The 26,338-nt window shown below is 43.0% G+C and overlaps 1 protein-coding gene across 3 annotated transcripts; it reads left to right on the top strand.

The window, feature by feature from the left end:
• The first annotated feature begins 206 nt into the window (after positions 1 to 206).
• ALDH3B1 (aldehyde dehydrogenase 3 family member B1) lies at positions 207 to 25,880 on the top strand. Of its 3 annotated transcripts, none has more exons than XM_083467145.1 (12): positions 207 to 337; positions 10,378 to 10,542; positions 10,774 to 11,170; positions 16,157 to 16,319; positions 16,431 to 16,541; positions 17,015 to 17,135; positions 17,300 to 17,385; positions 17,800 to 17,881; positions 18,213 to 18,599; positions 19,061 to 19,227; positions 23,094 to 23,193; positions 24,806 to 25,880. In XM_083467145.1, the coding sequence occupies exons 1-12, from the start codon at positions 328 to 330 to the stop codon at positions 24,997 to 24,999; spliced, it is 1,983 nt and encodes a 660-aa protein (XP_083323271.1). In that variant the 5' UTR covers positions 207 to 327; the 3' UTR covers positions 25,000 to 25,880. The 3 variants fall into 3 exon arrangements, with proteins under 3 accessions (XP_083323271.1, XP_083323270.1, XP_083323269.1); XM_083467144.1 differs by having other exon boundaries at positions 10,378 to 10,717; positions 10,835 to 11,170; XM_083467143.1 differs by having other exon boundaries at positions 10,378 to 11,170.
• Positions 25,881 to 26,338: the final 458 nt, after the last annotated feature.

Genomic DNA, 26,338 nt, shown 5'->3' with positions numbered 1-26,338 from the left:
CTGCCTCCACGTGCCCTTTTATGGGTTATCCCCACCCTTCCAGTCATATCCTTTGCATTGCTTAATCTTGTGGTTTGGGCAGAGGCCCCGCCCCAATCTCCTTCAGCCCCAATCAGCTGCTAAGTGGATTGGCCAGCACCCAATCACCTCCCCTAGAGATGAAGGGCAGGAAAAACAAAGAAGCAAAAATGCGCTGAGTCAAAGATAGTTCCCAGAGAAACAAATAAGGTGCTGAGGCTTCCTCTCATCAGTAGCACCCAGGGCCAGCCAGACATAAAGCAGCAGGAAGACAGGCTGAGGATTGCAGCAACAACAGCAGCAGCAGCAATGGAAAGAGGTACTACTATGAATGTTGGTTGGATGAGATCCAGATTTGTCCCTCTAGGGGGTGCTAGTTCCATCTCATCTTCAAGGAACTGGATAGCTGAGAGGACACGGATAACAGCATGTTCTACGTGCATGTTCAGATCTGCACATCCCTAGTGTTGTCAATGGCTGAGGGGATGTTGTGTACGGAAATGAGTTAGCGAAAACTACAGATAAAATATTGGTGCTCTTGCATCGGATCTGAGAAATGCAGGATGCAGTCCTGGTTCTAGACACTGCAAGGCCCCGAATGTTGCTATATCTCAACTTCTGGTTTCCATCTGTAAAATGGGAATAAGAAGCTTCCTTCATAGGATCATTGTGAAAAGAAGCTTCGCAAGGAAATGTTGATGTGTGGCCTGAGCCTTTGGCTGGACTGTATAGCTAAGGAAGTGTTGAGGATGTTTGGCCAGCAGGACATTTGACAATGACAGCTATTTTAGCAACAGTTTTTATAAAGCCATATAGGGAGTCTGAAGGGCCTTTTCAGTGGTGGCTCCCAGTTTGTAGAATGCACTCTCCAGGGATCTGGCGCCATCTTTATCCAGCTTTAGGCACCAAGCAAAGCCTTTTCTCTATTCCTGGCCTTTTGGCCTTTTAATTTGAAGAATAGCACTGTGGTGTCTTTTAGTGGGGCAGGGCCCGTAGTCCTGCCTTTTTGTTTTGCAGTGTTTTTTTATATGTATTGCTTGAATTGTAGGTTTTTTATTGTTGCTTTGAATTGGTTTTAATGTCAGTCCCCTTGAATTACTTTGCAAGAAGATAAACTGGCAAATATTAACATTAAAAATAATAAAGTGTCTGGCCTGTATTAGGATGGAGGCAAATGGCAACCTACTCTATCAGAGGTCATGGTAGTTCACAGCATTGAGTGCACTCGCTAAACCCTCTGGCTATGAAGGGCTTTTGGGCAACCTATCACTAATAATGGCTTTTGTTCTTATGCTATGGAAGTTACTTGAACAAAGGAAAATTCAGAAATCTACTGAGCAACAGCGACTTTGAGTCACATGATGGTATTTGCTGCTGTGATGTCCCTTAGCTTCTCCCTCAGAAGACATCACTGGGACTCCTTTATCCAAGACACTGAGGAGAACTTTGTCTGTGAAACATTTGGGGCGCCTGGGATGAATCCTGCCTGAGCCCCAAGAGGGATGAATGCTGTTACTGTATTCTCTGTCTAGGCAGAAAAAAGACAAATCTAGAACCAGACCAAAAGTCCATTGTTAGCAACATCCAGGAAAGCTTCCATTGTGAGCAAGAACAGCAATTTCTGGGGTGAGGGAACTAGTAATTATCTGTCTCCTGCTCCCCATATTTACCAGGGAAATGGTATACGGTAATCAAAATTATAGGCAAGATTCGATGAAACAGTTGCGCTAGCGAGAACCAGCACAACAAGCACTAGTACAGTGGAATTTTCTCCCCTCCCCTTCCCCACATCAGATCTGGGGGGTCAGGATAATAAACCCCAGTGAACACTGCCAGTGGTGAAGGATGATGGGCACTGTAGTTCAACAACATGTTGGAGGGGGCATAAGTCTCTCCTTCCTGCTGTAATAGGTTCAATGGAATCTGGATACTAGGGAAGACACCTGGAGTCCCATTGACTAAATCTGGCCTCCTGGGTGGTGTTATGTTGCCTCTTTCCCCAGAGGGAAAGAGGGGTGTGAAGGAGCATTGTGTGTGGCAAGGGGATGTGGCAACCTGCCACATTTAGGAGGGGAGGTTGGGCTTTGGCCTTCCCCTCTCTTGCCTGAAATGGTCTTCAATTGACAAAAAAAGTTGTTGACTAGCTGGCTGTTTACATGGCAACAGGATTATTGCATTGCAGGTGGTTGGACTAGATGACCCTCAGGGTCCCTTCCAACTATTCAGTTCTACGGTTCTGTAAGTTAAATGGATGCCCAGACAGCTCCCTGTTTCTGAAACAGTCTGGTTTGACAGCAATAGAAAAACATACAATTAGAATACAATACAATTATATTATCTGTTTTATTAATCTCTATAACTAAAATGCAGGGTGTAGTTACATTTAAACAGATAACCAAATGGTAGCAACAGAGTTCAACAAGTCCAACGAACCACATAAAGTATTTTCGTTTTCAGCAAAGGCAAAGGTGGGAGGCAGCCAATTTGAGCTAATTCACGGGTGATTTGAGACCTCATGTAAATAGCAAAGACACTGAAGGCTATCACATGACATTTTGCCCTCACCAAGGTTCCCCAACTACAAAGCAGATGTGTATCTGACATTTTCTTTTAGAGATGTTGAATTTGTGGGAGTAATTCAATATCACATTTTCCCAGTTGTTCTGTCAGCTTGCCAGGTGGAACAATCTCCCATCTTCTTCGCCATGTGCTGCTTTAGGGGTTCCCTTGACCCCCAAGCCAAATTTGTGGGGGGCACATGAGGGGAGACAGTGGGGAAGCCCCATTGTACTAGTGGAAGCTCTTGTAGTCCTCTGTTTCCTTTTAAAACACTTTTAAAATGGACTGAGTCTGGGCTTGCATGTATTTTAAAAAGGGTGATGGCAATGGTAACAGTTTCCATACATGCCTATATTACATTTGTTGTGATAAGAACACATTTCTGTACTGTACTTACGTATGGTATTGGCAATACTGAGGTAACCTTGAAACAATTTCAGACCCACTGACTCCAAAGAAATGTTTAGATTCTCTATTCCTAGCTTCCAGTTAAGCAGCTGGGTTGTTGTTTTTTACCAACTTGGTCAACAACATATGTCAGTAAACTCTTAGGTCATATTACATAACAGGTCAATTTTATATTGGAGTAAGACTAAGCTTTAAAAAAGGTTTCTGAAAGTGACCATTACAAAAAATTACTGCATTGTCTAGTAAATTTAATTTGATTGGGGTTTGTTTTTGTTTATAGTAAAATAGCAATATGTAACCCTTCTCCCCAATTTAAATAAATGTTTATATAGATAGCCAGATGTGAAGTGCTCAGTAGCCATACAGTTTCATTTCTACTAGTTTATTTTTTAAAAACACACACCTTGCGTTTAACATATGAATTTATTGTTTTATACAATCACAATTTGAAGACATAACTAGAACAGTACTAAAAGTGTGACATAGGAACTGATATGAACAGAATTAAAACAAAGTATGAATGCCTTAAATTGGGGTGTCAGTTTTTACCAGAGTGGCAAGAACTGCTCAGGTAAATACAATGCCAGCTTTGGGGATCACACTGCTCTATGAACCAAGGTACAAGCTTTATTTGCCAGGGCCCCACAGAGGCTGCAGACAACACCCACAAGATTATTAGGCAGCTTAGTGTGAAAAAAAGAATACTATTTTCTCTCCTAAATGGAACAAAACAGCACAGTAATCTAGTACAGGGGGAAACCTGTTGAGTCACTTCTGACAAGACATAAGGAGGTAATCTGAGTAAAGACGTTTACAGAAGGAAAGGTATGGTGATGCTTCCGAAAAATGACATTTTGGTTCTGCACCACTATGCATGCTATTTACCTACTTTGCAGTGGGTTTGTATGGCTAGGCTGTTTTGACATATAGGCTGTATAAACCAGAATGCCCTTGATTTTCAGAGGAAACTTCACTTGTTGTCATTTTATTTACCGTACTTAAGTTTTTCCAAACCATCTTTCGTGCTGAACCTTCCTTGCATAAACAAAAACCACCAAAATTGATTGGCATACATGAAGAAAAGAAAACACACACGCTCCCTAACATTTAATAGGGCTGAGCCAAAACAAGTTGCAATTAATCATAAATGCTATGAGCCGGAGGAAATTTGGAGCATGGTAAATTATGCCCGCCCTTTGATAGCCTATATTATTCGCATCTAGAAAATCAGATAACATGCAAACCGGCAATCTTGAGAGATTATCAGACATGCATCAGCACAAACTCACCCACATCAAGGCTTTAAAAAAAAATTAAAACATAGACAACCAGATCCACTTCTAGGAAAAAAATGGGCAGTTTGAAAACTCAAGCCATGCAAAAGATATGTTAGATGATGTAAAAAGTGACAGATAACAACATGAAAAGGGGTTTCATCCAATACTAGTTATATTCAGAGGAGACCCATTGAAGTTAATTCAGATGTCTTAGGTTCATTCATGTCCATCTGCCCTGAGCAGAATTTAGTTGGAAAGAACTCAAATAAATTAAGTAGATTAGGCTCCCCTATAATTCCAGACTCTGATCAAGCAGACCCATTTCTTCCTCTGCCACTCTCCACTACTCTGCACAGAGTATCCACCAGTGTTTCTGAAAGGAAGGAATAATTCTAAAACACGAAGACCCTATTCCTGACAAGTCATATGAAGTTATCAGTGATTCCATAAATATCCCTGACGACATTCTTAGTAGGGAACTGATTGGAGCAGTTGCATGAAACATTTGTGCCTGAAGGTATCATCACAGCACAAAATCATTGAATTTTAGCTTCAAAAACAGATAAATCCTCTATCTAGGTTACAGATAGATGATCTGTTAATTTGAGTTTTCTGAGTTTCTCATCTTAAATTCAGTTCTCCATATTTCTGCAGCAATTTGTCATTTTAAAATATCATGAAAATTTGTCAGCATTTTAGTATCAGTTTCTTTTCTATACACATTAATTAATTAAATTTATTTTTATTATTACTTAATAATTAAATTTATTAGTCACTTGTTTTGCCACAGCAACTCAAAGTGACTTACAATATTTTAAGCAAAAAACCACATACCATGAAACCAGCATTAAAAAACTGTAAGCAGTTTTAAATAATATACACATTTTTTCAAGCAATTTCCCAATATATAATGCAATTTTGTCTGTTATTTTCATTAATATATTCATTTTTATGCATATTTTGCCCCAATATGATTTTTTGTAAAAACCAACATTGGTTAGAAAATTGTACCGCCAAGTTCAGATAACTGCGAATTCCAAAGGATACCTGGTGTTGCGGTTTGCACATTTTTTCAGAAAGTACAAATTTGGTTAGTTCACCTTTAAATGTGAACTGAATCAGATTTCTTCTCCATGCCGCATCTAGATGTAGAACTGCAATGAGAGTCAGACACATACAAACCTCAAAGAGCTACTTGGGAAGAATGAGTGCTTAGCCCAGGGGTAGGCAACCTATGGCTCGGGAGCCGGATGTGGCCCAATTACCTTCTCAATCTGGCCTGCAGACGGTCCGGGAATCAGCGTGTTTTTACATGAGTAGAATGTGTCCTTTTATTTTAAATGAATCTCTGGGTTATTTGTGGGGCTTGCCTGGTGTTTTTACATGAGTAGAACGTGTGCTTTTATTTAAAATGCACCTCTGGGTTATAGTCCAACCCACCACATGGTCTGAGGGATGGTGGACTGGCCCACGGCTGAAAAAGGTTGCTGACCCCTGGCTTAGCCAAGTCACCTGTTTCCAAGAACCACTGTCCCCTAAAGCGGTTTCTCTTTAAAAACAAACAACTTTACAATCTAAATCCATTTTACCTTTACAAACCAACCATCCATTCAACAAAAACTCAGTAGTGAAGAACCACTGCCAGTCAGTACAGACAGTGCTGAGCAAATGGACCACTGGTCCGACTCAGTACAAGACAGCTTCCTATATGTCCCTAGTGTTTGACTGAATAGATGCCTCTGGTAGGAGAAAAAGAAGAAAGGCAGTTTTTGTCTATCCCCCCCCCACTTCTATAGTCCCCAGTGTCCTCTGAAAATTGGTCTCAGAGGGTTGGGTGACCTTCCGGAATATGGTGGAAGGTGGCATTGGGCCTCAAGGGGGAAGAACAAATCATCATCATCAACAACAAAATTGTTTCCCTTTTTCATTAGCAGAGGAATCTGCAGGATCAAAAGTCCATTTGTGAGCACAAGCTCACTGGATTCCAACAAACAGCAGCAACTGGATTCCACTCATAGGGAACAGCATGCCAGAACAGTATGAGCAGGACACTCAGGGGCTAGCAGCAGATGACATGAGAGGAAGCAATGACTATGCTGAAAGGAAGGCTAGGGGATAGCATTAATTCCAGGCATATTCATTGCCTGCTGACTCTTGCTTTGTTGGATCAGATTAAGGTCAACCTGCTCCAGTACTCTGCTTCCAATAACAGCTAACCAAACACCTATGGAAGCTCACACAGAAGGAGCATGAAGGTGATGTCATTGTCTGTTTAGAACCAGGTTGTCTCCAGCCACTGGTACAGAGCAGAAGCTACTCCATCTTTGAACATGAAGGCTCCATTTAGTGAACCTAACTATGAACCATTGACAGGACTTGACCTCCATGAATTTGTTTTGTCCTGTTTTTCTGAAGTTGCTTTTTGAAGCCATCCAAGCTAAGACAACATGATGTTTTGTGGCAATGAATTATGCAAGTTAATTATGCTTCTTACCATCTGTTTTGTAGCACTTCCTTCCATGTGTTTTAAACACCAGGTGATTACTTGCTTCCATGTGTGAATCAGCCAGTTCATGTATTTAGTTGAATTATTGATTGAACATACATATTGGAGCCTTATATGTCTTTCTCTTTGTATACCACCCCAGTATGTCTGCAGATTAAGGTGCAACCAAGAGACATTTTTACTGAAGTAAATAATGATAAATATATGGATAAATATATAGTTCAAAAAAAACTTGAAAAGGAAGGAGGGCAGGTTAGATGTGAAACCTGTTAAGGAGAAAGGTTTATCTGCAGATCCTCCAGATGTTGTTGAATTCCTGTTTCCATTAGCTCCGGACAGCACCATCAGTGGTCAAGGATGCTGGGAGCTGTGTTTCAACATCTGAAGGACCACAGGCTCCCTGTCCCTGATTTAAGAAGAGAATTGACAAGGTCATAACATTTGAAGGAAAACATGGTTTTAGCCAATGCATTTACAACTGACTAGAGGAAGATACAGTAGGAAGAAGGCCCACAGCATTGTATCGTGTTTTCAGGTTATCAGAAGCAGTGTTTAAAAACAATGAAAAACATTGGTCTAGGGGAGAGACTACCAGAAGGATGTGCAAAGGCTTTAGCAGGAGATTCAGAAAGGAAAGAGTAGATCTTGAAAAGGAAGACATGTTGTGATTGTTGTGACTGCACATGAGAGATATGCAAATGGAAGAAAGGAGTCAAGAGATGACCTCAGGCTTGTGATGCTATTGCATGAGAAAAAATGATTTCCCTCCATTACTTTAATGCAGAATGAGGAGGACAATTACACCAATTTGTGGATCATAGAAGTCTCAGATTCTAGGAAGGGACCTAGTCTCTCCTAGTTAGACAGTTCCTTCATACTCATGCTTTGTTTCCTCAAGACAAGTTTAGCCAGTTCTGGGGCAGTTCTAGCCAGAAAATCTGAGTCAGCTATTATCCACGTGACACATTATGCGGACAGCGATCTTGTTTTAAACACAGAGTTAGGACACTCATTGCTCACTGCAAGCCCAATAAACAAGCAGATTCCCAAGGGGTCATTAAGGCCCCACCCTTAATAACCCCACCATTCTCTTCTGGATGGATGCTATCTTCTGGTTTTCAATAAGCGTCCTTCACATATTACTGTTTTTATGTGTAGAAGTAAAAAACAAAAACAATCTGTTTCAAAGACAAGGGTCTCTGAATTCAGAGCTCAAACCCCCACTAAGGGCTCATGGAGTCAGGATCCAAGTCCCAAATCTCCATGCTCCAACTGCAAGCGAGTGGAGGAGATTAACGAATTGTGAGCCAGCTCTAATTAAACCAGGAATTAATTCCAGAATGCGCTGATTAACCTAGGATACTGACTCATACAAGGGACTTCATTCTAGGCTGCACACGTTGCATGAACTTCCTCCAGGTGACCATTCTGTGTGTTTCCTATGTTCACTAGCAACCAGTAAACATAACAGGCACACTTATTTCTTGCAGAAATGAACTGCAAGGCAGGAATTCAGAGTCAGACTGGGAATGTCAAATCGTAAAATTGAAACATAGCTCAGAGAGGGCTTGAGTCAACGGCGCAAGGGTGGGCGGGGAAAGAAAGAGAAATTGGCTAATTTTATGTATCCTTTGCTTTTTGAGCTGCTATGGGAGTACCAGACTTTTGTGTGAAGGAAATTCGTGCTCTGATTTTTAGAAGACACTTGAAGGGGCAAACATGCTCTGCAGAATGGACTGAGACACTTGGCACTGCAGAGTGGCTGCCATATATAAAAGTCCCTGCAAATCTGTGCACATAAAGAAATAAATGTAGTAGCCTTTGCCTGCTGTGCTAGTTTTTGAGCTACAGGGAGGAATGTGAGGGAGCATTTATATAAACCTGCTAATAGTGGAGGCTGGCTTATGGGGCACGGCCACACTAACCACAGTCTGCCCCCAGCCAGCCCCCCCATGCCTGCCTTACTACTTACAACCAGCCCAGGGAGTGGCACTGCCGGTCAGTTCCTTTGTCTCAGTGTGGTCCCTTGTAGGATTCAGCAGCAGGGAGGATGAGGACAAACCTGGAATGAGTTGGCCCTTTCTGTAATTGGCTCTTGCTCCACCTACAGCTGATCCCCATCTTCCACCCTACCAGTCCCTAGGGGCAGTAGCCGTCACTGCCCTGCAATGCCAGGGTGAGACTGACTACCACCTGGGTGTGTGTGTCAAATCCAGAATGTGCTCGGTCGCAAAAGGGAAAAGCTGAGGTGCAGAAAAGTACAATGCAAGGCATTCCAACAAGCAAGGCTGTTTGCCAGCACAGCAATGCCTGGGTCCACTTGGCAGCCTTGCTGCTTTGTCACCCAAACATATACAGCGGGCTTTGGGTGTAATGATGGGGAGAAGCTCCCTCCATTGGTGAAATTCCCTTTTTTCTCACTAGAGAGGCTCAACAGTGTCCACATTAATAGCTGTCCAGTGCCAGGCGAAGACCTTTCTTTTCTTCTAGGGATTGTAAAGTTGTTAGAGCGTCATTTCCACACCTTGTATTGATATCCTTTATGTGAGTCTCGGCTGTTATTCTGATTAATTTATTTTGCCCTGTGCAGTGTGTGTGCATTTTGATTAGTTCACCTACATCATTTTAGTGTTGTGCTATGATTTTTAGGTTTGATTAAGTCAGTGGTACTCAAAGGATGTGGTGCACCACACTGGTGTGGCAGGAGAGGATGGCAAGTGTCGTAGGAAGATTCAAGAGCAGTCAAAGAAACATTTAAACATTTCAGTGAAGTGTAGTACTGAATCAAAATAATATTTTTTTATTTGCTGAATATGGATAAATATCTTCTCAAAATGGGAGCAAGTGATGTTGATGATAATCCTAGTTGTGTTTCCCACTGTATTTCTTTCTTTCTTTTTTATTATATATATTTTTTATTGATTTTAAATATTGTATCACAAGAGTACAAAAAAACCCCACCACCCGTCGGTTAGCAAAAATATATTATGTAGAAATAACTTTTTTTTTACAAAAATAAATAAATATTGCATATAAATAAAATACAGTTCTTCCATACTTTCAGACTTCCGTCTCTCTCAGCATGGGTCCTTCATTTCCTCATTAACTGCATTATATTATAACAATTAAGATAGATTGTCTATATTCTTTATAACATATTATATTGCAGAATGTATATTGTCCCAATGTATTTCTTATCAGTAAAAAAACTGATGTGGCACGAAGTAAATTTTTATTCTGAAAGTATGGCCCAGATAAAAAAGTTTGAGAACTTCTGGATTAAGTTTGTTTTAAAACAATAAATGCTGCTATTTGAATAAACTGCACCACCCAGAGAACTCTGGTTATGGGGTGACTCAGAAACACTATAAATAAATAAATTGAGGCACTGAGCAAGACAAGGTGCAAATGTCCCCTGAGAATTTAGAATTATTTTGAGTCCATAGACATAACACCAATGCAAGCTAAGAACCACTTAAGTCAGCTCTGTTTAAGAATAGAACACTTTCCACCTTTCCCTGGGAAGGTGCAATTGTACCCAAAGCCAATAGGAATTTCTGCCAGTCAGAGAGCACAGTTGACTTACTCTGTTTTCTTCTCTCTTTCTAGCTGGAGAAATAGTGCAAAGTGTATTCTCAGGACAGTGGGACATAAGACAGCAGCGCAAAGTTCCAGAAATCCCCAAACAACTTAAAGATATGCAGAGCACAGAAGGTGCAGGGGTGCAACCACAACAACACAAATTCCAGGAAATTCCTCTCCAAAGTGATGCAGGTCAAGCAGGGAGCTCTGGCGCTTCAGGACAACAACGAGGGTCTTCAGGGCAAGCAGGGAGCTCTGGATCTTCAGGACAACAACGAGGCTTTTCCGGACAACCAGGGAGCTGTAGCTCTTCAGGACAACAAGGGTCTTCAGGGCAAGCAGGGAGCTCTGGTTCTTCAGGACGAGGGTTTTCAGGGCAAGCAGGGAGCTCTGGCTCTTCAGGACAACAACGAGGCTTTTCAGGACAAGCAGGGAGCTCTGGTTCTTCAGGACAACAATGGGGCTTCCCAGGACAATCAAAGAGCTCTGGTTCTTCAGGTCAACCAGGGAGCTCTGGCACTTCAGGACAACAACGAGGCTCTTTGGGGCAAGCAGGGAGCTCTGGCTCTTCAGGGCAAGCAGGGAGCTCTGGCTCTTCAGGACAACAACGAGGGTCTTCAGGGCAAGCAGGAAGCTCTGGCTCTTCAGGACAAGCAGGGAGCTCTGGTTCTTCAGTACGAGGCTCTTCAGGGCAAGCAGGAAGCTCTGGCTCTTCAGGACGAGGCTCTTCAGGACAAGCAGGGAGCTCTTCAGGACAACAACAAAAAATCCAGGACCTTCCTAGTCCAAGCCAAGACAACAAGGGCGGTGAATTATCTAGGTAAGGAATGGGCACTGAGAGGACAAGTTAGAAAGGATCTCTTGTGTTTACTGGACCCTATTTTCTGTTCAGTTCAGGTATGTGTACAGTACATAGTCACAACTTCAGAGTCTGATGAGGATACACAAATAAGTCACACTGCACCTGAATTCTGTGCATATTTACCTTACGTACCCCCCAAATTTTTTTTTTAGGAAAACCCAAAAGTTGGAAGATCCGGATGTATAGCAGCCCTACCTTACAGTCAGATGATTCAGTGGGGCTCCAGGAAAAGGTGCTTAGCATTGCATCCCACAAGGGGGTTGGAAAGAGGGAGAGAGAGCCAAGTATGGATTGGGACTCAGTTAATATAACCACTTCTCCCAAAAGAGACTCTGTACCTTTAACTGTGATAAAAGAGGCATCATTATCATCACCAACGAAAGCAACTTCCTCCTTTTACTGCTACAGTTAGGCACTCACTAGAATAGTCCTGTTAGCATCACTTTCTCACACCCTTATTTTCCCATCTGTAAAAATGAGAATAATAACAACTAAGTTCATAGTTCAGTTGTGAGGATAAGCAGGATAACAATTGTAGAAGACCTTTGCATTTTAAAGGTGTCCTTGCTCGTGTGAACTTGTCCCACTCAACTCAATGGAAAACTACTTAAAATATATAGATTTTACAGCACCTAAATGCATGCTAAGTAATTATGCATAAAACAGCATTATATGCAGAGCTACTCATAGGGAACCATACCATGAAATACACAATCTAGACTAGACCCTAAAATAGAACTTGCCTCCCTGGAAATCTCAACATTTCTTAAGGTAGGTTTTTGATCCTTGCAGCTTGGGAAAACATTTGAAAATTGGCGATTAATGCCCATGAAGGATTCAGGCTGCAGATGTACATTTGAAACACATGGCCCATGAAAAAATATTAATCCTGGGAACTGAAGTTTAAGCTTCACAGAGCTACAATTCCCTGCTTCCTTCACAAACTACTGTTCCTAAGATTATTGGGGTGAGTGTGTGCCTCATAGTTCATTTAAAAAAGAAAACAAAAAGGTGGACTTTCAGAACTGCATTCCCTATGCCTTGCTGAGTTCCCTTCTCTCCATCTTTCTCACCGGCTGCCCTAGCCAACATTTTCCTTCTTTTTGTGTCCTGCACCATCTAAATCCATGCCAAAATATTTCTAATAGATTTGCGTGTTTGAATACTATGGAATACTACTGTAAGAGCATAGAATGCAAGCTTACCTATTCATTTTCACAAAAACGGTGAAGTCTACATGCTGAGTTTTGCATTTTATTCAGGTGCTTTGAGAAATGGGGTTGCATCCAACTGCATTTTGCTCAGAATAGGCCCATTGAAATTAATGGACCTAAGTTAGTCGTGGTTATTAATTTCAATGGGTCACACAACCCATGGTTGCTCCACCACAATACAGGTCATTTGGGCATGTATATAACTTGTTTGCAACGTATGCACTTTTTACATAGTTGCCTGTCATTTTCTATCCATGCCCAGTGCTCCAATTCTATACAAGAAGCATAATAGGTTGCTGCCTTCCTATTATAAGTGAACCAACAACAGGACTGTAGGAGTCACTACAAAGGTTGGCATAGCGAAGAAGCCACACTGTTTATCTACCCAGGCCCATTTTCTGGTTGTTTCAGCCAGTTTCCACAACCACCCCATTGTTGTTGTTGTTGCTCTTGTTGTTGTTGTTGTTAACTGAATTTCCATACCTCTCTTCATCTGAGGATCACAGGGCAGTTTACAATATAAAAACACAAAATACATAATGTAATATTGGGTTGCCATGGCATGGGTGTTTTGTTGAGACTTCTTCCAATGCAATTTGTTCTTCTCCACAACCATCATGGAAAAACTATTCAGATGAATTGATTCAGAGTGGACTCATTGAAATGAATGAACATAACTCTTAGGTCCCTTCATTTCTACTCTATGTAAAACTCAGCTGAATACCACGTGAAAGGTTTATGCAATCAAAGGTTTGCAATGAAAGGTTTATGCAATCAAAGGTTTGCAATGCGGGCATGTCCTGCAGGTTGCTCAATAATTGCACTGCATTTGCCTTACCTGGGTCAGCTAGTTCCTCTATGTGTCAGTCAGCTGATCTGCTGAGAAACACACAATTTGTGTCAGCCAGGGCATGATTTCCTTTGAGCATGGACACAGCCCTGGAATACATGCAATCATGATAAAACTCGTGAGCACCTGCATCTGGAAACAGGTACAAACGTTTTTTTTTAACTCTCTGTACTGAGTATCAGGGAAGGGTTTCCAAGGGAGACAGTGTGATCTCAAGCCTTGTTTAAATTTGAAACAAAAGCTGCTTCAGTCCACAGAGAGATTATAGTATGTGTTTGGTCAAAGGACTTAAAAGAAAGAAAGAAAGAAAGAACAGGCAGATCAAGACTGCTAGCTCAGCTGCCCACGCCTGGAAGCGTGGAGCCAGCTGCAAATCAGGCACAATGTAAGCGGACTGGCAAAACTGGTTTATGGATAAGCACTAAGAAAGTCACCACGCGGGTGGCGTGGTGGGTTAAACCACAGAGCCTAGGACTTGCCGATCAGAAGGTCGGCGGTTCGAATCCCCGCGACGGGGTGAGCTCCCGTTGCTCGGTCCCTGCTCCTGCCAACCTAGCAGTTCGAAAGCACGTTAAAAGTAGTTTGATTACAATGATGAACCTGAGCCAGGAATCTAAAGCAAGTATTGTTCTCGAACCACAACAACTCGTCCTGCTCTCCAGTGTTTAAGGAATTAAAGTTCAATGAGATTCCTACACCAAAAAAATCCCAAGAATCCCCAGCAATCCTACCTCCTCATTTCCTGCCTTGCACAACTGTCCTGAAAAAAAATTCTAGGATAATCAGAGGGGAAAGCTTGGGTGGAGGTTTCCCCCATTCCTCTTTCACTTCTCCACCAACCTTTTTTTGGGTTCAAACTGGCAGTCTTCCTGTCAGCAAAAGCTGTCCAATCAGCTGCTGGGAAGCTGAGACAAGGGCAATGCTACTCACCATGACAGGACCGCATCCATGCAACCTGTACGCAGCAGCAAGGTTGTTGCAGCAGCAAGTGCCAGGCCAGGTCTCAGGGTGGAGCCTATTCAATGGGAAAAGTTGGAGATGGAAATAGCTCAGGAAACAGGATTAGGTTTTTGGAGGTTTGGGTTAGGTTTTTGGAGGTTGATCAACATCTGTTATTCATAGGTTATGATACTCCTCTCCAGAAGTAAGACCGATCCTGGATCGCAGGGTGCTAAACTTTTTGCTTTGCTTTATCCTGCAGAAAGCTACAGTTCACAGCACCCTTAACAAACTAGGATTCATGGGATGTGTATGTGCTTTAAATGTATGGGGCGTGCCTTCTCATGCCTGCTTCTTCTCTAGTCTTCTGTTCTCCCTTCTAGTCCTTCCACACCGTCTTGTGGCACCTACATCTCCTTTCTTACAGAATCATAAAATCACAGAATTGTAGAGTTGGGAGGCTTCCTGAGGGTTATCTAGTGCAACCCACTGCAATGCAGGCATCTCCCCCCCCCCCAATTTTTTTAAAATTGGTTTTCTCTTATAACACACATTACACTTAAGGAAAACATCACACTTAACACAACATAAAAACTTAACAGCAACAAAAACACAAAAAATTAAAGAAGAATTTTTTCTTCTTGTTCCCAGGTATATTTACATTGCTAATAGACTTTCTCGAAACCCTCCAATCTGAATTTCATCATATCTCATATTTAGCAGTTTCCAATTTCATATTTATAACATCAATATCTTCTTTCATTACAAACTCTTATCCTTACTTCCAATTATAATCCATAATAGTCATCATTATTAATCTTTTTCTATCCCTTAGCCTAATCTGTTACTTCTAGGAATTTCTTATTATCTTATATTGCAATATCTCACTAAATATTATTTAAATTTCTTCCAATCTTCTTGTGTTTCCTCCTCTTTCTGGTTGCGGATTCTTCCAGTCAGGTCAGCCAGCTCCGAGCAATGCAGGCATCTCAGCACACGGTCTCCCATCCAGTTTGAAACCATATTGTACCCTGCTTAGCTTTGCAATTGTGCTAGCATTTTTATTACTGAGCCACTACAGTTGGAGTCTGTCTAATCAGACAAGAAGGGAGTGGGTGCAGGCAGTGAAGGTGGACCATTTGATGAACAAATCCAGCATGGAAAATTCAGCTCAACCGATGGGCATCATGGTGTGCCTGTTGCAGTATTGTAGTGGATGTGGGCACCCCATCGATGACCCTCCACAGTAGTTGAGAACATGCTGTAGACAGATTCCTTTGCTTCTTGTTGCAGTGGGTGGCATTCAATGCTAGTCCTACACAGAGTAGACCCACTTAAGTGAACAAACATTCATTCATTTCAGTGGCTCTGCTCTGGACTTAGCCCAATACAATCCAGTGCAGCCCAAAGTTATTTTGACTTTGAACAGATGAGGCAAGTATTGCTAATGTGCAGTCTGTCCAGTGAGCAGCCAGTTCTTAGTGGGGCTCCGTTGATTCTCTGAATGTCACCGTTATCAGCTGAGTTTGTGAGGTAAATGTGGTGGTAGCTCCTAAATACCAGACCCTATTGTGTGTGTGGAATATGCATACCAGCCCCAACGTGACCCACACCCCACTCCAGAGCACGAAGGAGAAACATTTCATTGACCCTTTCCTGAAGCACAATAGGGTTTCGTGCATCTACATTAATAGAACGAGAAGCTGTTAAGCAGGAGATGATTCTCCCCAGGTAGGCACACAATAATAAACAAAATAAGGAAAGCAGACACCCATCAAGGATGATACAATTCTGGGGCATCCTGATTTAGGTGATGGTGTTTTCATAAATGATCCATGGGGGTCTTGCAGCCGCTCTTCAATCTGCTTTGGGTCCATACAATGAAAAGTGATATACACAAGCCTCAAATAAGTAAAATAAAGCTTTCTGCTTTCTCTCCAGAATGAACCCCTATGCTGGCCTTGTGGACTGCCTGCGTGCCACCTGGCTGACGGGAAAGACACGTCCCATGGAGTATCGGCAAGGGCAGCTGGAGGCCCTGAATCGCTTCCTGGAGGAGAGGAGGTCAGATCTCCTGCATGCTCTGAATCAAGACATGCGAAGGGTGAGTGTGGTCATCCAGATCAGAGGAACCACAAGGCTTACGGCATGGTGTGGCTCTTCAGCCCAGAATGGACTCTGCTAATGTATTTTCTTTCTTGCGTCCTCTGTACAGCCCCATTTCGAAGGGGAGGTCGCTGAGGTTGCCTTCACAAGGAGTGAGGTGAACAATGCCCTTAACAATCTGAGCTGCTGGATGAAGGATGAGAACGTGAGCAAGAACTTGGTAAGGAGGCTGAGTTGAGAAAAGAGGAAAGATGACTTCGTCTGTTAAATGGGGAGAAAAGTCTAGGAGCTGTGCTCATTAAACTGGGGGTGGATCTTGTATCTGTGCAGTGCCCTTTCAAAACTGTTATATGGATGTTCTGTTCAAAGGAGTCATTTAACTCATTCACTATTCTTACTGTACTGTACTGTATTACATACATCTATTTGTATGTAAGGTCTCAAACTGGGGCCTCCAGCAGCTAGTCTCCTAGTACTTTAGTTCCTGTGCCAGCAGCACTCAAATTCCCACGGGTTTAGTAAGATCACATAAGTGCCCCATTTTAGCTATGTTGACTGAATGCATTTTCGCACTAAAGATCAGCAATGGTTGAAATGCACATTCAGGCTTTCATTTCTACAACTCGCTTCACTCTTCTTCACTCTGCTCCACTTGCTTCATAGATTTTTGTGTGTGCCTTCACTTCCCTATAGGCCACCAAGCTTGACTGTGCCTTCATCCGCAAGGACCCGTACGGCGTGGTCGTCATCATTGCACCCTATAACTACCCCATCAATCTTCTCTTGGTGCCTCTTGTGGGGGCCATCGCAGCTGGTGAGTGAAAAACCATCAGAGGTCCTCCATCTAGTGCTTCACAGCATCTCCCTTCTTCCACTGGTCTCTTTACAGCGGCAGCGAATGCTGCTCCTTGTTTCCAGGCATGCTGTAGTCTTTCTGTCTCCGGTCGTTATAGTAATGTGTCCCTTCTCTCCCACCAGGGAACTGCGTGATTCTCAAACCCTCAGAGCTAGCCCGCCACACTGAAAGGCTTCTTGCCGAAGCGCTGCCTTGTTATCTTGACCCGGTGAGTTCCTCTTGTTTTCTCAGAGCACAACTGATGCCAACTTACTGGACGTGCCTTCTTTCTGCTCCTGAGCATTGCAGTTGTCTTCCTTCCCCGGTGTGATGGGTATTGTCAAGTGGTGGCGCAGGGGCCACCACTGAACTATCTCTCAGGAGGGTGGTGGTGGTAGTGGTTAACTGAATTGCATAAGAGGAGCTGTGCTGGATCTAGTCCACAGTAGCCAACCTGATCGCTATGGGAGGTCTGCCAGGGGGGAATGAGCACACCAACACTTTCCTGCCGTTGTTCTGCAGCAACTGGTATTCAGAGGATCACTATCACTGATCTTGGAGAGCTGCACTCTTCATAACAATAGCCACTGGTAGCCTTATCCTGCATGAATTTCACTAATGTGAACCTTCTCTTATTTTACAGGAAACCTTTGCTGTAGTGACAGGTGGCACTGAAGAGGTAACCAAACTCCTGGAGAACCAGTTTGATTACATCTTTTTCACAGGTGATCTCTCTTTTTTATGTAAAACAACCACCTCCATTTTTATTACCATCACCCTTTATATAGTGCTTATAAAATTAAAGCATCCTCATAAGCCACATCCCAACAGAATGCCAGATTTCCACTTTTTTTAAAAAAGCAAACCTTGATCTTGGAACGGCAGTAAATTATGAAAAATTAAATATGGGCTATGTTATTTCCAGAATTCATTTTTACACAGATTCTTTCTTTAAGCACATGATTTGGGGTTATCTTGGTGCAGAATGTGAGGTGGGAGTTTGGGGAGTAGTGTATCTCTCTCGTGGCTCCACTAAATCTTGCCATCCCTCTGCAGGGAGTCCCCGCGTGGGAAAGATTATCATGACTGCAGCAGCCAAACACCTGACCCCATTGACTCTGGAGCTGGGGGGCAAAAACCCCTGCTACGTGGATAAATGCTGCAATTTCCAGAACGCGGCCAACCGAATTGTCTGGGGGAAGTTCTTCAACGCTGGCCAGACTTGCATTGCACCAGACTATGTGATCTGCACCATTGAAACGCAGGAGAGGCTGATGCCTTGCCTGCGCCAAGCTATCCGTGAATTCTACGGTGAATGCCCCCAGGATTCGCCTGACTTTGGCCGTCTGATCGACGATAAGCACTTCCGGCGCCTTCGAGCATTCCTGGAATGTGGCCGAGTGGCCATTGGTGGAGAGTCTGATGAGTGTGACCGTTACATTGGTGAGCAAGTGACCTGACCTGATGACAGGGAGCCTGGGGTGGGGAAAAGACCGGAAGACCCTCTTTGATATCCCCCCCCTTTTATTTTTGACATTGATATCCTGCCCTTTCTCCCTAAGGAGGCCTTGGCAGTAAACAATGTAACAAAACAGAATTAAAATATATTTAAAACATTTAACAACACAAGAGGAGCCCTGGTGGATCAGGCCAAAGGCCCATCTAGTCCAGCATCTTGTTCTCACAGTAGCCAACCAGATGCCTAGGGGGAAGCCCAAAAGCAGGTCCTGAGCACAAGAGCACTGGACCCACTTGCGCTCCCTAGTAACTGGCATTCAGAGGCATATTGTGGGCTTGTGCACTGGGAAGTGCAGCCTTGGGTGAAACGAAGGCCATGGCTGAATTGGAAGGCATGGGAGCAATCTGAGAATATCATGTGTCTTGATGCAATCTTCTGCCTGCAGCCCCCACTGTACTGGCTGATGTGAAGGAGTGGGAGCCGATCATGCAAGAAGAGGTCTTTGGGCCCATCCTGCCCATTTTCACTGTGGGAGACTTGGACGAGGCCATCCACTACATCAATAGAAAGCAACGCCCACTGGTTGCCTATGCCTTCTCCTGCGACTGCAAGGTATGATTTAGGGGTAAAGGTAAAGGTAAAGGGACCCCTGACCATTAGGTCCAGTCGTGGCCGACTCTGGGGTTGTGGCGCTCATCTCGCTTTATTGGCCAAGGGAGCCAGCGTACAGCTGCCGGGTCATGTGGCCAGCATGACTAAGCCACTTCTGGCGAACCAGAGCAGCACACGGAAACGCCGTTTACCTTCCCACCAGAGCGGTACCTATTTATCTACTTGCACTTTGATGTGCTTTTGAACTGCTAGGTTGGCAGGAGCAGGGACCCAGCAACGGGAGCTCACCCTGTCGCGGGGATTCAAACCGTTGACCTTCTGATCAGCTTTAGGGTCAGAGCTCTCCTAATCCAGGAAGTTGGGGATGGTTACAGGAACGTGACCGAAGCTGGCCAACAGCCAGAGAAGTGTGGTGCTGCTTTCAAAATGTGCTTAGGCTTGGCTGTATCAACATTGGTATAATGTCCACGAAGCAGCTCCCAGCAGCTTATCTCTGCATGCCCACAGTGTTTAAACAGTGCGCCGGTGGCAAGGTGGCAAGTTGGACCTCGAGATTCTTTGTAACATACAACAAATGTTTGTGTATATGGTAAATGCACAGCCCGAGGCTTGTTTCTTAAGAAGTGAATTCCATGGAGGTAAAGAAGACTTAGCTACAGCATTATTAAGAAACATGTATGGGCTTATTTCCATAGAGCGTTGCAGCCTTGTTTCCCACGTAAGTATGCATAGGATTGTAGCCTGAGCAAGAAAGAACAATCTATATTTGTCCTGTGAAAATCTGTGACCACAGTGAATTCTGATAGCAGTTAATTTGCTCTGACCTACAGACATAGAACCTGAGGTTGTTTGTGGTTGTGATGGACAAGGATACAAACACATGCCCACTAAGCCTTTTTAAAAAATAAAATAAAAAATGTACTGAAGTATCTAGCTATACACAGAACAAGGACCATAAAGTGGTGCTACAAGTAATCTAGTGTGCAGCTGTTCGAAAAATAGTTTGCAGAGCAGTAGTTCAGAATTTGGTCTATGGCCAACTCTCTTCCTATTTATTCCCCAGTCCCTTAGCTTAACATTAAAAGGTGATCACCAAGTGACAGAAAGTAGAGCTGAGGATTTAGGGTTTTAAAAAACCAGCAAGTGTGCCATATTTCAGTTTTGTCCCTTCAGCAGTGAATAGTAATTTTGGAGCAAGAGGTTCATTTGCCAAACTGGCAGCCCAACTACCTTTGCAGTGAGTGAGAATACCTTGCTGGTATACTTGAAGTTATTAACATCTTTAGATAGCTGTGGTGGCGGAGACTTTAATCATGGCTTCAAAGCAGCCTGTAAATACACCAGTTATTATATGTATTAGTGGCATAAATCACACCCAGAGGCTTCTGGCTTCTGGACAAAAGACAGTGTGCTCTGTAAAACCGCCTTTCAAGGTAAATCCTTCTTCCTAGCCAGAGTTGCTGGTAAACAGCAATTCCTGCACTCAAGTAGCATGAATATTGGGAGAGCTTTGGATGTGGGGAAGGTGACAGTGTTAGTGTCCATGTACTTCCTTGGATAGTGGCTCAGACATTGCAGTATAGTTCCATTCCCCCACCTACCTGCGAGTGAGCCCACTATTTCTTTTTTAAAGAGGAGGGAGTACCCAATGCTTTGTATATTTTAGTTTTAAAAGATCTCTGAAGGGTGTGCACCCCTTTTGTCTGATGCTAGTGCAAGCTCTCTTTCACACACACACACACACACACACACACTTTCAGAATGCAATGTCTTGTGCTAGCCAGTGAGAAGGTGAGTGGAAAGGTCCTAGATTGCATGAAAATTCTAGAAGCTAACTTTTGTGCAGCATGAATGAATAAAGAACAATAGCTCAATTTCAAAAATTTCATATGTCACATGAACAGTGGCAAAATGGCCATTCCAACACAATTATACACACGCTCATGTGAAAGTTAGTTCCACTGAATTAAGTGGAGGCTTACTGTGCAATTCAAAGTGGGGAAATCTGCAAGGGGTCAGACACGCTCGTGATTTACCCCATGCAACGTCCACAACATCCAAACCCCTCCTAGCCAGCAGGCCTAGTGGTCTGGATTGCTCTTTGCTGCTCAGGAAAATCTGTATAGCATTTCAGCTTGAATTTAATGTGCCACAAGACTCTGTGTTGTTTTTGTTCAAAATTTCAGTTCACATTTAAAATAAACCACCTTATTTAAGGGGGGAAACCCTTGAAATGTGATATATTGCGCATGGGAACAATCCATTGGGAGAAGTTCTTATACAAATGCCATTGAAATAAATGGAAACTGTGCCACAGTCCTAAGTGTCAATTCATGCCCCAGATGTGTATGTTTTTCATAGGCCCATATGAAGCTGCCTTAAACAGTCAGGTCACTGGCCCATCCAGCTCAGCATTGTCTCTACCTAGAGATGCCATCAAACCCACTGAGACTTTCTATATACAAATCAGCTCTGCCGCTGAGTTGAACCTCACCCTCCCAGCCCCAGTAAAGGGGCTGCGCTGCATTGTGGCAACATCATGTTTGCCAACAAGGATTTGCTGGGCAGTGAGCTGCGGCCGATCCCAGATCCCTTGTGACTTGGCTTGTATTAGACTCACAAAACCTCGTTTGCTGAATTCATTCACCAAATGGGCACTGAAAACAGTTGGATGATGTATCTTCAAAATGTAACACTGTTTTCCTGTTTGGGGTGACTTCGCTGCCTCTGAAACGTAAGCTCCTGCCGAAACTGCTGCAAATGGCCAGCAGATGGTGCTAGTGCAGCAGACACCTATTATTTCATTTTGACATGTATTTGCACGCACGTTTTAGTTCTTCTGTAAACTTTCCCACTCATTGCCTCTATCTATCAGAAGCCTGAGTTGTATGTAATTTTATTTTTAAGAATCCAGACTCTGAATGCAAGGGGTCCGTTTATTAACAGAGGACTGCAACTCCTGCAGTGCATCAGCTGTGCGCACATGTCTTGCAGTTCCTTTAGATCAGGGGTCAGCAACCTTTTTCAGCCATAGGCTGGTCCACCGTCCCTCAGACCATGTGGTTCATATATTTTGAAAAAAATAAATGAACGAATTCCTATGCCCCACAAATAACCGAGAGATGCATTTTAAATAAAAGCACACATTCTACTCATGTAAAAACACCAGGCAGGCCCCACAAATAACCCAGAGATGCATTTTAAATAAAAGGAAACATTCTACTCATGTAAAAGCACGCTGATTCCCGGACCGTCCGCAGGCCGGATTGAGAAGGCAATTGGGCCGGATCTGGACCCCAGGTCTTAGGTTGCCTACCCCTGCTTTAGATTTAGCAAACTTCTAGACAGTAGCCCCACAGCATTTGATATTGCATCCTTTAAAAGTCAGAGCACCTGCTATGATTGTCATAGAGACACTACTGAACACGATCTCCCCTGGATAGCTCAGTTGGTTAGAGTGTGGTGTTAATAACACCAAGGTTGCAGGTTTGAGCCCCATATGGAACATTTGCATATGCCTGCATTGCAGTTCACAGATGATTTGCTAGACACTGCCATCAGTACAGAAACTTTTAGAAAGGACTAAGAGAACATGAATGGAAAAACCCTATTAAATGTATCGACTCACAAAAACAGACAGTACTCAGTGAGCACTACCTCATAGGGTAAGGGACTTTCCATTTGGGTTTTGAGATGCAAAATGTCAATAAACATCTATTATTGGAGCAAGTTTGATGATGCAGCTCTGAAGAAAATAAATGGTTGGAAGTGTCTCTAATTGCTAAAGCTAATACCTATCAAACCCCAAACTTGAGGCTACCAGGGACAAGGCCCTTGATATTCTTCTGCTCTTTTTCTCTCCATAGGTTGTGAACCACGTATTGAATTGTACAAACAGTGGCAACTTCTGTGGCAATGATACCATTATATACTCAACATTGGTCTCCTTACCATTTGGTGGCATAGGTATGAATAAGGCCTTTCTCCCCCATGTTGTCTCTTTCCCCTACCTCTGCACATGCTTCCTCCCAATTTGATACTCCTTCCTTTCCCATGGGTGAAGGCCAAAGGCCTCAAAGGTTTCCGTACTGCTCTTGGTGCATTTGTTGATTACACACACAAAATGCAAAATAGAAAAGGGAATTAGCTGCAAACATGCATCCCAGCGTGCCATTTAGAAGCTGTAGTCTGGGGATCTGCTGGCAGGAAGGGCTCTAGGCTTTGAACCCATCCTTTACCAAATTATAGCAATCCTTCTGGGTTAACTTTGTTGTTGTGGGGCTGGAAGAATCACTGTTCAATTCAGGCCAGGTCCCAATACCTCTAGTTCTAGAAGTAGTAGTTGCTTCATATTCATAGGTACTATTTGTATACATACACATTACACTTTTGCAGCATATACACCAAGATAACCACCTGTCTCCGTAGGAATATGGCAACAAATTTTTGTATTCAAATCTGCCAGAATGCAGCATCTCCTTCCCCTCCAGTATTCATATGGCAGGCTTAATCAAAGGAATGTGTTTCACATGTCCAGCACAATCCTGTGCATGTTTACTCAGACATTAGCTCCATTAAGCTGAAGTCTTGCTCCAAGGCAAGAGTGCAGAGGCCTGCAGCTGAATTTCTTTACATTTTTTAAAAGCTGGTTATTATTTTTTATGTGCCACTCCATGGATCATTTTCACTAGTGATAGTAAAGTGGGAAGTCTTGCCGAACATCAGAACAAAGTATCCAAGTATATACTGTTTGCAGGTAGAATCAGGTAATAAGATCATAGAATCATAGAGTTGGAAGAGACCACAAGGGCCATCGAGTCCAACCCCCTGCCAAGCAGGAAACACCATCAGAGCACTCCTGACATATGGTTGTCAAGCCTCTGCTTAAAGACCTCCAAAGGAGGAGACTCCACCACACTCCTTGGCAGCAAATTCCACTGTCAAACAGCTCTTACTGTCAGGAAGTTCTTCCTAATGTTTAGGTGGAATCTTCTTTCTTGTAGTTTGGATCCATTGCTCCGTGTACGCTTGTCTGGAGCAGCAGAAAACAACCTTTCTCCCTCCTCTATGTGACATCCTTTTATATATTTGAACATGGCTATCATATCACCCCTTAACCTCCTCTCCTCCAGGCTAAATAAGCCCAGCTCCCTTAGCCGTTCCTCATAAGGCATCGTTTCCAGGCCTTTGACCATTTTGGTTGCCCTCCTCTGGACACGTTCCAGTTTGTCAGTGTCCTTCTTGAATTGTGGTGCCCAGAGATACTAGATTATCTTTAGTCAATGATTTTAGGTTGTGATGCATTGCCAAGTGGGTTCAAAACCCTGAAAATGCCTTGAAGATAAACATCAAGGGCTGTGATAAGGGAACTCTTTCTGAGCACACCTGCTGCAATCTGGCTTGGAGAAATTGATAGTAGTAGTAGTAGTAGTAGTAACAACAACAACAACAACAACAATAATAATTTTATTATTTATAACCCACCCATCTGGCTGGGCCATGCCCAGGCGGTTGGGCAAACACTAAGCTTTTGCCAGGAAGCAGGATCTGAACTGTATGCTTTCTTCTTCTGTTGCAGGATACAGTGGCTTAGGCAAGTACCATGGCAAGTTCAGCTTCGACACATTCACTCATCAACGTGGTACACTCTTGCGCTGCATGGGATTGGAAGCAATCAACACCGTTCGCTACCCTCCCTATACCGAAGGCAAATTACAATTGTTGCTCTCCCTTGTTGACATCAAGCGTAAAGGCATGTGCACCTTGCTGTGAACTCCATGAATCACATATGCCTTCTGGCCCCAGGAGCTGCTGGAAGAATTTAGCTGCTGGAGACAGAGAAGATTGTTTTATCTGGCTCTCTCCTCGTCTCCCAATATGGCACTTGCCTAAACTCTTACCTCCTGGAAAAGCCTTGCCCCATTATCCTGATTACTTGCTACATGCCCTCCCACCCCTCCCCTTTTTCTGCTCCCCAGTTTTGGTGGGTCCAATGCCTAGCTGGTGCTTATATTTTGATGTCATACAATGTATAGGACCACCTACTTCAGTTAACGAAGTACTTGCAAGGTTTTTGCAGTAGGTAAAATCAGAGTTTGATTTCCCTTTTAACAGAGTTTTATGAAGCTAATTACTGATTTAATGTCCATGATCACCAATTCCTTTGTAAAGACTGGTGAACACTGTACACTGGAATAGCTATCCTCACAAATATATCTGTATCTGTATGATTTCTTAAGGAGTGATATTTTCATGGGTGAAAGTAGAGGCCAATTAAACCAATTTAATTCCAAGAAGATCCAAAGTTAAATCCATGCAACTTCTTGTACAGCCAAATCTTATTTTAGTTCTATACCCTCAATGCAGTCATGCACTATCCCTCAGATGCACCCCTTATAGTAACCACAATTCTTCTGATATCCATTTCTGTACATTAGCCACATCCTTAACTCAGATTCCTCATCCCATCAATAACTTCTGCACTAAGCAATCCTAAGCATCTGTCCTCAAAAGTTAATTCCTACCAAGTTCAATGGGGCTTGCTTGCTAGTAATTATGCTTATGAATGCAGCCTTATTAACACTGCTTGCATAACTGAACATTTTACAAGTAAATGTTTTATTTCTGTAATAAAGATCTTGCATCAAATCTAACCAGTTGTTCACTTGTATTATTCAAATGGTGCCATCAGTATACTTAGCATAGTAATTTCCTGCCCCAAGGAACAGAAAGGGACCAGTAGAAGTACTGAGTGAAGAAATCATAAATGGTTCCTAACAAGGAAATTTCCATCCAGAATGTCTGCTTATCCACGTTATCAGGTTTCTTCATCAATCATAATGAATGTTTTTAATGAATTATCATTCTCTGCATGTTCTCAGATTCCAAGTTTTCTCCACCTTTTCTCCACTCCACATTGTAAATTGTAATCAACTGTTAGGAGGGCAGGTTGTATTTCCATGCAGCTTTTGAAACCCTTCCTCTTCACTCAATTGGCTGAAAGACTGAGCCCTCAAAGTGGGTTGCACAGGAGGAAGCTGCCTATCATTCACTTGTAGTTATGATCACAGCTGCACATATATGTGTATTCATTCCTATTTGCACTACATAC

The sequence above is a fragment of the Podarcis liolepis genome (assembly GCF_965112155.1).
Source record: "Podarcis liolepis genome assembly, chromosome: 1".
Classification (NCBI taxonomy): Eukaryota; Metazoa; Chordata; class Lepidosauria; order Squamata; family Lacertidae; genus Podarcis; species Podarcis liolepis.
Note: the sequence above shows the minus strand (reverse complement) of the source record. Positions and strands in the feature narration are given on the sequence as shown.

What these genes read in the sequence shown, in the direction of transcription:
- ALDH3B1 (XM_083467143.1), top strand. An exon ending in AGAACGTGAGCAAGAACTTG is followed by an intron (nt 16,542 to 17,014) that starts GTAAGGAGGCTG and finishes ACTTCCCTATAG; the next exon opens with GCCACCAAGCTTGACTGTGC. An exon ending in TGCCTTGTTATCTTGACCCG is followed by an intron (nt 17,386 to 17,799) that starts GTGAGTTCCTCT and finishes CTTATTTTACAG; the next exon opens with GAAACCTTTGCTGTAGTGAC.